This window comes from Helobdella robusta, assembly GCF_000326865.2.
Source record: "Helobdella robusta unplaced genomic scaffold HELROscaffold_22, whole genome shotgun sequence".
Taxonomy (NCBI): domain Eukaryota; kingdom Metazoa; phylum Annelida; class Clitellata; order Rhynchobdellida; family Glossiphoniidae; genus Helobdella; species Helobdella robusta.
In genome coordinates, this window is record NW_008704170.1 from 2,221,258 (window position 1) to 2,234,562 (window position 13,305).

General features: G+C 36.7%; 1 protein-coding gene across 1 annotated transcript in view; it reads left to right on the forward strand.

The window, feature by feature from the left end:
• Window positions 1-5,049, forward strand: part of HELRODRAFT_191574 (hypothetical protein) — a gene marked incomplete at its 5' end in the record, with an annotated part of 8,905 nt that extends 3,856 nt beyond the window's left edge. Inside the window, 12 exons of the mRNA XM_009018740.1 lie at window positions 424-618; window positions 782-842; window positions 1,040-1,102; window positions 1,341-1,414; window positions 1,607-1,797; window positions 2,013-2,248; window positions 2,764-2,855; window positions 3,009-3,218; window positions 3,555-3,788; window positions 4,036-4,233; window positions 4,582-4,672; window positions 4,693-5,049. Of these exons, the coding sequence (XP_009016988.1) occupies window positions 424-618; window positions 782-842; window positions 1,040-1,102; window positions 1,341-1,414; window positions 1,607-1,797; window positions 2,013-2,248; window positions 2,764-2,855; window positions 3,009-3,218; window positions 3,555-3,788; window positions 4,036-4,233; window positions 4,582-4,650 (1,623 nt within the window). The 3' untranslated portion in view covers window positions 4,651-4,672; window positions 4,693-5,049. The remainder of the gene's footprint in view (window positions 1-423; window positions 619-781; window positions 843-1,039; window positions 1,103-1,340; window positions 1,415-1,606; window positions 1,798-2,012; window positions 2,249-2,763; window positions 2,856-3,008; window positions 3,219-3,554; window positions 3,789-4,035; window positions 4,234-4,581; window positions 4,673-4,692) is intronic.
• Window positions 5,050-13,305: the final 8,256 nt, after the last annotated feature.

Sequence of the window (13,305 nt, forward strand, 5' to 3'; positions counted from 1 at the left end):
CTTTTAAAGATTTTTGCAGTCAAAAATTCAATCTAAAATGAAAATACTTTTGAAAAAGTAAGTTAAGCCATTTTATTTAAGTCGGTTAACGCCATTGAGGATGAAGACTCATCACTATCAACGGCTTCTTGGAAATTTTGATTTCAGCAACAACAGCAAAGATTATGGCAATTTTGTGGCCATTTTTCCCCACAACAACTCTCACTACAGTCAGGGTCTTGTGTCCGATTTGCAGATTTCGGCCACTTATTCCAGCACCAGCTCTACTAACTACGACCACCTCTAGATCACACTGCACTGCACAACTAGCCATGCTTCACTCACGACAAACTCTCAATCTTCACGGCGACTGGAGCGCTAAAAACGAAATCACCCCCACCGTCGCCATTTTAAATAAAAAAACAAAACCAATAATCTAAACAGGGCGTTCTGAACTTTTGCGACGGAGTTAATACGACGTTGAGTTTTTCAAAGAGCGAAAGTGCCGGCGCTGGAGGAGTGGAAGGTAGTGGGGCAGGAGAAGTAGGGGAGTTTGGAGGGCTGGGGCTGGGTCTCGCTAATAAAAATGTCCCCGACATGCCGCCTGTTATCTGCAAGGGAGATTGGAGGTGTCACAAGGTTAGATGGGTTTTATTTCTTTGTAATTGTATTTTATGATAATAACTTTTCTGTAATAGTTTTTACTGTATTGATGATTGTTGCTGTTGTTTTTGTTAGTTATAAATTTGTTAGGTTATAATTTTGTCTGCATATTAAAATGAGAAAATTTTCCTGCTGATAGTGCGGCTGCATCAACTTCAGAAGGAGAGAGAAGTGTTTCAAATGCAAACTCGAAAGGGAGGGTACGCTGGTCTGATGAAAAAATCGAATCATTTCATCCATTCATTCATTCGTACATGCATTCATTCATTCGTTCGTACATTCATTCATTCGTACATTCATTTGTACATTCGTTTGTCTTTTAAATGGCTGGCTGGTTGTTTGACTGGCTAGCAGAAACTTATATTTAAAGACAGTTCATTCATTTTTCTTTCCACAGAGACAGATTATGAAGTTGTCGCCCAGGATGGGTCCGACTATATTGGAATCATGCCTACCGAAAGTATGCATATCATACATAATGTTGAATTATATCTGAGATTGTGAAAAAGTTGTTTTTTTTGTGTATCTGTGAGTGTTTATGAAGTAGAGAAAGAGAGAGAAAAGTTAATTATGTATGAGTGTGTAATATGTGCGTGAAAGAGAGAAGAGAGAGAGAAAAACTTGTGTGTGTGTGTGTGAGTGTGTGTCTGTGAGAAAGTGAGAAAGAGAAAAAAATTATATTTAATTAATCCACCTAGCCATGCTGATCAGAGGTTTGAACACACTCACTGATGAAGCTAGAGTTAAACAAGTTCTCTTTTACGCAACCAAGGTGCATTACTGTATTATTATTATTATTATTATTATTATTATTATTATTATTATTATTATTATTATTATTATAGAAATCACCACAAATAACGTCATCATCATGCATCATCATCATCATTCTTGTCTTATTCGTGATCTGTAGCTCTAACAGATCATGTCTTAAATCGTCACATGTCATCTTTATTACTTCTAGGTCACTGTAAAAGATGTATTTATAGCTCGGAATTTCCAGGATAAAATTAGCGCCGGTTTCGGTTTCATTCAGCTGGACAATTCCGGCGATAGCGTGACCATTATGGACGCCGTCAGGGAGGCTGGACACCCCTTGCAAGTGGACGGGTCTCCTGTCCAGATCAATTACTCTAAAGTTTCGTTTCGGAATCTGTTAGTGTAGTGGTGGGGATCGAAATGATGATGATGATGATGGTGGTAGCCGTGAGGAGGATTTTGATAGTTTAAATTGAACTATGTAGAGCTCGTTGTCATCCTCATCTTCTCGTTTCATCTTTTCTACTATCTTCATCACCACAATATCGTCAACACCATCCTCATTATCATCAGTGACGTCATCATCATCGTCGTCGTCATCATCATTCCAGTATAAATGCTCTAAGCAAGAGGGGATTCACAATCAGTACGCTGAAAGAGCAGGAAGGAGAGGAACTAGATGATGATGGTGATGATGGTAACTACGATGATCATGACGATGATGTCGCTACTACTGCTACCACTACTACTACTAATAGAAGTAGTAGTAGTAGCCACAGTAGGAGTAGTAGTCATAGTAGGGATAGCGTTAGAGATTATGATAGAGACAACAATTCTAGGAGTAGAAGTGAGAAATTATTGTTATTGTTGTTAGTTTTTTTTTTATTATTTGTTTGTTATTATTATTGTTATTATTTTTATTATTATTATTGATATTATTATTATTATTTCTCTCTATTTTGTATTATGACAATGACCTATTTTCATCATCATCTTTTTTGCCATGTTTTTATCACCACCGTCTTGACGTCATCGTCAATAGGATCATCACCACCACCGCCGAGAAGATCGTCATCAGGGGCACTCCTCCCAACCCCAACGGACACCCAATCATATTACGGCAGGAGTAATACGTCATCGTCGTCTTCTTCCTCTTCCCCTCACAGGCAATCATCATCGTCATCATATGATAAACAACTACCATCATCATCGTCGTCGTCATCTTCTCAAGTAATCCCAAAGATGCATTATTTGGGTATGATTTGTTAGTTTTTTCATTCGCCATCGCCATAACTCAATCATAATCAAGATAATAATCAAAATAATAATTATATTATTATTATTTTTTATTATTATTACTAGCTGCACCAGATCAGTCAAGGTATGTGTTTGACGAGACGTCTGGCTATTATTACGATTCAACCACAGATCTCTACTATGATAAGGGCTCTCAGGTTGGCTTATGTGCCTGTGTGTGTGTGTCTCTGTGTGTGTGTGTCTCTGTGTGTGTGTGTATTGTGTGTGTGTATTATGTGTGTGTATTATGTGTGTGTGTTTACAACTTTCAATCAATTAATTAACCATTCAATTATATGATCAAACAACAGTATTTTTACGACAACAAGACGTCGTGCTTCTTGTACTGGGACGACACAGTGAACGCATACGTAGAAGTACCAAACGATAATAATAACGATAATAATAATAATAATAATAATAATGAAGCTAGTGGCGGTGACTCTGAGGAGTTACCGCCATTGGACAAGGATGAAGAAGGTAAGCTGAAGAAAGTTCAAGAAGCCAAGAAGATTGCATTGGTTATTATTGTTCTTATTTTTGTTATTATTATTTTTATTATTGTTGTTATTATTACTGTTGCCGTTATTATTAGCCTGTGTGTGTTTTTGTGTCTAAATAAGACAGAGAGAGAGAGAGAGAGAGAGAGAGAGAGAAAGAGAGAGAGAGAGAGGAGAGAGAGGTGGAAAAGAGCAAGAGAGTGTTGACATGTTTAAATGTGTCTCATTAATCTGTTGTCTTTGTGTGCGCGTGTGTGTATGTAAGCGTCTGTACGTGTTTGTGTGCGTGTGTGTCTTTACGTATGCGTTAATGATAATATTATAATTTTATTGACGAAAAAATAAACTGCAAATAAGGAAATGGAAAAATGGGCGAAACAGCAGAACGAAAAGAAAGATTGCGGTTTCAAAAAGCCTCTGCCGTTCATGGCCCCGCCCAGAAAAATTTCCGCTGCAAACAACAAAATGGCATCTGATGTTGGGTTCACTAATAAAGGAAAGATCGACATAAAATTAGGGAAAGAAACTCCTGGCAGCAGTGGCGAGGCTGGGTCTAGTGGCGGTAGCAAAAAATCTAATCTCAATGTTTTGGTAAGTTTTTGTTTAAAGTTGTTGTTGTTGTTGTTGCTGTTGTCTTATGGATGTTGTTGCTGTTGTTATGATGGTAATCATGAGGTTGGTGATTATTATTATTACTATTATTATTATTATAACCAATAGCGAACAAACAACCAGCAAACAATTTTCATCCAAACCATTGCCATCATCGCGCCACAACATCACAAACTGCCATCACATCAAAAAGTCGCCACAACAACAACAACAACAATGCATTCAGTCAAAGCTAGTTGATTCATACGGAGGGAGTGATAGCGACGACGATGACGACGGTCCAGCTACTACAGCCCAGCGAGAGCTGCTGGCTTTGGAAGAAAAAATGACCGACTACGCTAAAATGACATGCCTCCTATGCAAAAGGGCTTTTACATCAGTTGAGATGCTCAAGAAACATAAGATGCTGTCTGATCTACATAAGGTTGGCTGGTTTCTTGTGTGGATGGTGTTGATGTTAATCTGGTGATGATGATGATGATGATGGATGAGGATGATGAGGATGAGGATGAATGGGAGTGGTGAGGTTGGCGTTGTTGGTCATTATACGGATGATCTGATGATAGTGATCTGATGATGGTGATCTGATGATGGTGATCTGATGATGGTGGTGATGTCTTTAATGTCGTCTGTATGTTGCTGATGTTTTCTTTCTGACGATGATTAGGACGATGTTATTGATAATGATGATGATGATGATGATAATAATAGTAATAATAATAATAATAAGAATAATAATAATAAATGTAACATCTTTTTTTGTCAACCTCAGACCAACCTGAAGAAGTTGCAAGAGAAATTATCAGGGAAAGTTACGACCATCAACAACAACCCGAAATGAATGAACAAGCGAATGAATGAATGAGTGAATGAATGAGTGAATGAATAAATGAATGAATAAATGAGTGCATGAATGAAGAATTTTGTGAATGACTTAATTTTGAACTGCTTTTTCTAAACCAACAAATATATAATAATCAATAATAATGATAATGTTTATATTAATAATAGTAATATTAATAATAATTCAGTTTAAATGTATATTTTTGTTGTATAATATATAACATTCTTATGATATATATATCATTTTATTTTGTTTATCATTTTATACAATCGGTTTATCATTCATTCGGTTATTTATCCGTTCGTTCGTTCATTTCATCCATTCATCCTTACGTCTATTTAATCAATCAATCATTCATTCTTCTTTTCATTCGTTTATTCGAGTGATTGATTGAGAGGCCAAGAAGACATTAATTGTTTATTGGATTACGAATAAAAATTTTGTAAAACTTCTAAGCAACGTTTCGTTCGATACAAATTAGATACATTAGATACACAAATGGATACATTCAACATACAAATAGGTGCGTGCAACATAAAAATAGATACATACATTATAAAAACCGGAAGATACAATGGAGATATACAAGAATGATAGACACAACGGAGGAAAAGAACTGGCAAGGCAAAATATCAAGGGTACATAGAGATACATGAAGATAATTTTACCAGATACACAACACGAACATACATACACAATACGAGAAGTTTAAAACAGAAACGTTATAAAATACAACAGTACCTACAAATAGCCACAGAGGCACAGGCGTATTTCAGCCGTAAATAAATTTCGTCCGAAGGGAGAAAGAAAAATCTTTTTTTTAATCTCCGAAAAATCTAATTTCACCGACGTTAATGATAATAATAAGAGTAAAAATTATATATATGTGTGTCTGTGTGTGTGTGTATGTGTATGCGCACGTGTGTCTGTCTCTGTGTGTGTGTGTGTGTACGTGATGTTTTAAAACTGTTTTTATGTTTTTGCATGATAAAACAAGCAGCGCTGTGATCTATTCATCCTCATATAAATGAATAAATAGGTATGAGTATAAATACACATCATGCGTACACTGATACGTACACACAAACGCAACATCCGTGTATGTACACAGACACACACACACACATATTTTTGTAACATACATACATATTACATACATATACATATATACACAAACATACATACAGATACATATATACACATACATACACACATACAGGCGTACATATTTAAGTGATGTACACTTATGTTGTAGACACAAACTGCGATGTACACGCGGTACGTGGCACAGAGCAGCGGTAGTAGAGTTCCTATTTTGAGTATAGCTCTCTTGCATGCATGTTGTGGTGCTTTAGTTACCATCTCCTTATTTTATTGATGACTTGTATGTGTGCGTGTGTTTGTGTATGTATGTATATATATAAATAAATATGTATATGTTTGTGTGTGTGTATGTATGTGTGTGTGTGTCTGTGTGTGTGAGTGTGCGTGTGCGTGTGTGCGTATTTTGTGTGCATTTATGAATTTAAAACAGCATTGTGTGTGGGTTTGGTGCCATTGTAAAAAAAAATCATCAACCTATTTTTTTTAATTATTCCTCTATATCTATCTCTTTTTTCTCACTTTCTCTCCTTTTTTCTATTCTTTCACTTTTTTCCTGTCAGTCCATCTCTCACTCTGTATGGTTGTTGTGTCGATGATGAGAAATCGATCATATAATTACTAACAACATGTCACCAGGTTTTTCAATTACTGGCATAATTACTTTACCACCACCACTACTACTACTGCTGCTGCTACTACTACTACTATTTTTCTTTCTACTACTACTACTACTGCTGCTGCTGCTACTGTTGTTGCTGCTACTACTGCTACTGCCACAACTTTCGAGTCCCCCATTGGTTCCACAAGTAGCCTGCGTATTCTAGAGGCATCAGCATGCAACAATACTCGAATTAATACAAATTTTTGCAAAATAAAATTATATGCAAAGTATAGAGAGAGAGAGAGAGAGAGAGAGAGAGAGAGAGAGAGAGAGAAGAGAGAGAGAGAAGAGAGAGAGAAGAGAGAGAGAAGAGAGAGAGAGAAGGAGGTAGCAAAAGCCCTGCAGCCTAATGTCGTTCCTTCAGTTTTGGTATTATTGAAAAGACCTAAGTTAATCGAACGTGGAACAACAATGCCATAAATGAATTAATATTAATAATTAATTAATAATTAGTGTGTTATTAATTCACACAGACGCACACACGCACCGCACACACATATATAGAAACACACACACACGCGCACGCACATACACACGTACACACGCACACACGTACACACGCACAAAATCCAACAAATCAGCAAAAAGGAAATAAGAACAACGTGTCGTATCGCAATATATAATTCGATTTAAAATTATTCATTTACTAGCCCCTCTGATTTATTTTCATTTTCTCTTCTCTTTCTCTCTCTCTCTCTTTCTCTCTCTCTCTTTCTCTCTCTCTTCAGTTGCCCTCTTTCCGCCTCTTTCTCACTTTCTCTATCTCTCTCTTTCTCTCTCTCTCTCTCTCAAGCACGCAGGCATGCGTTCATATTGAATCGGCTCTGTCCGCGAGAACCTAACGGTGTTTTTTTTTATGTATGTAAGTTTTGGGGTCGACTGATTGATCGAATGTTTGAATGTTTTTTTTTGAAAAATGAATAAAATTAAGAATAGAGAGATCGTGGGCAAAAAGAAAAAGTGAAATTATTTTTTTGTGAAAAATTAAAATATTTTTATGTTGTAATTGAGTTAAAAATTGTAAAAATGCGGACTGCTTGACGAAGTAACGAGGTTTCATTTGCATTGTCAGTATGTCATCAACACCATCATCAGTTTAATGTTCCCTCATCACAATAGTCATCATCATCATCAATTTCTTCATCTTCACCACCATCATCAACAAACACCATCATCGTCAGCAAAATTACGACATCCTTATCACCAATAAAAACATCATTGATATCATCATTTTTTTCATCGTCATCACAATGCTACCATGAGCTTGTTCCAAAGTTTCAGCAGTTTACTCTCGTCTGCCATTGGCAGTACGGAGCAACTTGTATCCCAACACACCGGATTTTCAGGAAAGTCAGACCACTCGTCATCTTCTTCCGCTTCCGGTTTCGATCCCTTGTCTTTTTTCCGTGATGCCACAGTTACTACATCTTCTTCCTCGTTGCTGACGTCAACGTTGCAACAGCAGCCACAACGACAACAACCACAACAGCCACAACAACAAAAATATGGTAGTGTTGATGGTTTGGACGGGAGCAATGATTACAGCGGGTACTATTCTAACCTCAAACAACAACAACAACAACAGTATCAGCAACAATATCAACCATACCAGCAACAACAACAACAATTTTATTCTCCAGATTCTTATTACTCAGCAACAACAACATCAGCAACGTCTCCATACTTTTCCCCACCGACTACATCAACAAGATCGCCGTATTACCCAGCATCAACATCAGTAGCAGCAGCAGCAGCAGCAGCAGCGACAACAACAACAATGTCGTCATTTTCATCATTTTCGTCATCTTCATCCTCATCTTCATCTCTTTACCCAACAGCGACAACAGTAGCAATGACGACGACGACATCGTCATCTTCACCATCACCGTTATCATTTTTATCATCACCTTTCAACGTGAAACAATCTCCTGCAGCATCATCATCCTCATCATCATCCTCATCATCATCATCAATGAAGTCATCATCTTTGCCATCATCATCAACGTCATCACCACAATCGAAATTGTTGAGCTCTTTGAAGGGTGCATCATCTCTCTTGCCATATAAACTCACGCCGATGGTGGACGCGTTACAATCAGCTATATCATCAGCTCAGTCTTCTAGCACTTTTTCTCCATCATCATTTTTGTCATCCACACTCGGTAAGATTCCATCATCATCATCACCACCATCATCATCATCATCATCCTCATTGTACTCATCATCATCGTCATTGTCGTCATCTGGTTATCATTCGTCATCATTGTCGTCATCTTCGCCCTATTTACCGATGTCATCATCGTCGTCGTCGTCATCATCTTATGGGTATGGCGCGTACAACAACGTGACGTCATCGTCGTCCTATCAGTCTTACTCGTCAGCGTCATTCTACTCATCGTCGTCATCATCAACCTCATCAATATTTGCTCAAACGACTAAACCAATGCAGCAACAACAACCACCAACAGCTACGACGACAATGACGTCAGCAAGTTACAGCAACAACAACAACAACTTATTTTCACAACAACAACAACAACAAACGCAACCACAACAAACACAGCAACAACAACAACAGCCACAAGCTCCAATGTTAGATATCGATTTGAGTTACTTAAGCGAAGAGGAAAGATACCAAATAGAAGCCGTCATGGCGAGAGCTATGGGCGTAGACACATCGGCCACTACAACCGCATCCACAATGACGTCGAATTTTTCATCGGTAACAAATGTTGCAGCAACATTTTCCCCGCTGACATCTTCAACATTTTCTCCGAGTTATTCAACGAATTATAAATCATCTCAACAGATGTCCACCAAACATCAGCAAAGCGGTGATGAATTATTTTCCGCTTTATATGCCCCAACATCAACAACAACATCAACAACAACAACAACATCAACAACAACAACAACAACAACAACAACATCATTGTACAGCTACTACTACAACAGCTACACAACGACAGCAGCAGCAGCAACAACAACTACCTCTACGTACGATTCTTCTTCTAGTTCATACACCAGATATCAGGACAACTACTCAGAAAGATTGATGGATAATTTTAATCTACCTAAGCAACAATGGTTTACGTCAACAACGACGTCAACAACAACTGCAGCAACAACAACAACAACATTAGCAGCAGCAGCAACAACAACAACATCGTCATCATCATCTTACGGTTATTATTCAATCCAGGAATACAACAAAGCCAACGGTAACGAGTATGATAACGATTATGATGATGATGAAGAGGAAGAAGACGATGAAGAGGGTGAAAATGATTGGAGGACAAAAAATGATGATGACGATGAAGACGATGAAGATGACGTCACTGGTAATGGTGGTGGTGGTAATAGTGTTGCTGGGGGCGGGAGTGTTGATGATGATGGCAAAAGAGGAAAGTATCCGAAAATTAAAAAAGGCTCTCTGGGATCTGAACAGGAATTTAGGTTAGCTGATTGAATTGTAGGCTGTGATGACGACGACGACGATGATGATGACGAAGACGATTATGATGATGATTAGATAATGATTATGACTATGATGATGACTATGATGAAGATGATGACGATGATGATGACGATGATGATGACGATGATGATGACGATGATGATGGTGACGATGATGATGATGATGGTGACGATGATGATGAAGACAACGCTGATGACGATTTCGTGGATAGTAAACACGAAATTGACTCGTTAAAAATAAAAATGCATCTTCTTTGAAAACGAAAGCTTAGTTTTAAATGTTATTTTTGTTTTTTTTTTTGAATATATATGTGTATGATTTTTATCTGAACAATTTTTTATATGTAAAAATAATTAAGTATGCTACTGCAACAACAAAAAACGCCAAAAAAACCCAAAAAAATCAAAAATTATCCGTCATTTAGCACTTCAGTTTCTATAGAAAAACCAGACGACACTGCAGCGAATGCACCAGCTACTCGACCTTTGAGCCATCAACATGAACTTGACCTAGATTCACTTTTTATGTGTGTCATTTGTGGCGATCAAAAGGTGAAGGACCAGGATGATGCCATTTGCTCTGACTGTCGCCGGGCTAATATCTGCTTTGAGTGTGGGAGTTCTGAAAATGAAGAGGTCTGTTGGTTTTCTGGTTGGTCGATTTTCTGGTTGGTTGATTGATTGATTGGCTGGTTGGTTGATTGATTGGTTGGCTGATTGATTGTTTGGCTGATTGGTTTGTTGGTTGATTGATTGGTTGGTTGGCTGATTGATTGGTATGTTGATTGATTGTTTTTAACGGCTGGTTATTCATTCAACTCAATTGCCAGATATTTCAATATGTATTTCAATAGTTTTTATTTTATATTTTAGAATAGTACTTGTGATGAGTGCTACTGAATCAATTTGCTTCTACATCATTGCCATCACGTTTACATTTCAAATTTCACTTTGAACAGAAATAGTAACAAAAACTCACACAAAATTCACGAACCAGCAGTTGTTAAGAGTTTCCAGGAAAAATATTTCTAAAAAAAATCTTTCACCTTTTCAACGTATTCGGACCCAGTAAAATAATTTATGCGGGAGGAACGTGTCAAATGTTGAAAGACTAAAAAAAAAAAAATTGCACATCACGTGAAAAAAAATCAAAATTTTTTTGTATAACATATTGGTCAGACGCATTACAGACACTGTGTAAGCATACATTATCTCTCATTAGGAGGCCGAATAATTAATCACAGCCATCAATCTGCTTTCGGTTTGCCATAAATCTGTTATCTATGTTACATGCAGCAACACACACACGCGCGCACGCATAATACTGTTTCAATTACTGCCCATTTAGGGTGTGTGGTTATGCCATATTTGTCGCAAAAGACGCGAACTCCTTAGCGCTACGACAAAATGGCGGATGCAGCAGCAGCAAGAAGAACAACAAGATGGCGGACTTGCTGAACAGACGACTTCCGTTTTTGCATCCAGATCTATTTCCGGTCCTGGTTGTAGAGAGGATGATGTCGTCGAGGTTTGTTAGAAGTTTGAAAACTGGAATTAAATTAGTTGGACGTTTGAAAAATTCTGAAAAGTTTTTTTTGGCTTCTTTTTTTGACAAAATTTGTTTGTTCTTTTTAAAAGTAGATTTAAATTGAAAAAAATGTTGTTAACGAAATGAGCAAAAGAAAATTATCGCAAAAATTAAATAAAAACGAAACGATTACTGAAGAAACGAACGAACGAATGAACAAACGAATGAACAAACGAATGAAAAAATGAATGAAAAGAATGAATAAACAAACCAATGAATGAATGAAAAAAAGAACAAATAAAAAAATAAAAACAAGAATGAGTGAATGTAAAAAAATGAATTTTCGCCATATTCGACAAAAATGATCACAGTATAAATACGTAATACCCTTGCGCTGATGAAATCACGAACCAGTGTCATATATAAATTTAACACCAACCAGTCACAATAAAAATAAAAACGCCAACGTCAACAACAACAACCAATCACATCAACAACAGCAACATCAACCAATCACATCAACAACAACAAGCAATCATATCAACAACAGCAACATCAACCAATCACATCAAAAACAACAACCAATCACATCAACAACAGCAACATCAACCAATCACATCAACAACAACAACAACAGCGACGACACTAACATACATTGCGTGACTGCATGCATTCAGATAGCTACGCTAGTCTAGCTCAAAGCAGCTTCCTCGATGTTCGTAGAAATACATACATACATACATACATACATACATACATACATACATACATACATACATACATACATACATACATACATACATACATACATACATACATACATACATACATACATACATACATACATACATACATACATACATACATACATACATACATACATACATACATACATACATACATACATACATACATACATACATACATATATGCATGCACATATATGTACATACAAACATACATACAAACACACATACACACGCAGACGTACATACACACATACATACACAACACACACGTACATAAATACAAACATATATTACATACATACATATTTGTATATATACATATTTACATATAGGTATATGTTATATTGTAACATATAATATATATATATATATAATTTATCACTTTTTAAAAGTATCACTAATTATTTCGTTATATCGTCAATAAAATTGACTTATTAATTGATTCATGTACTCATTTTTTAAATTCATTCATTCATTCATTTGCTCGTTTTTTAGTTCGTTCATTCATTCCAACTTTCCGTCAGGTCTCCAAACAATCCGGTTCAATCCTTCAGCAACAATTCTCACTCCCATCATCATCAAAACAGTATCAGCAGCAACAACAACGACAATCAACAGACTTTCCCAGACAAGCATCACTTCAATCCAACTACGTCACTTCCGGCATTTTAACTGAAGACTATAAATCGTCCGGCTACTACGATGACGTCACAGGAAGTAGTTTCAATGACGTAACCGACACCTGTCGCGAGGATTTTAATAGCGCTCACGCTTCTACAACAGCTGATATAACTGCTACTACCGCTACTGCAATTACAACTACTGCTGCTACTACTGCTACTGTTAATTATAATTTTAGTAGTAGTATTAATGATAATTATTTTGATAAAAATATTATCGAGAGGGGCTATCAGAATAAAAGTTTTATGACTCAAAATGAAACGTCAACTACTCCATCTAGCGAAATTGATACCAATGATTACAGAGATTCATATTATTTGGAAAGAGATAATTCCGAATTTGACTACAACAAGCAGCAACAACATCAACAGCAACAACAACATCAGCAGCAGCAACTACATCAGCAGCAGCAACAACATCAGCAGCAACAACATCAGCAGCAAGAATTTTAC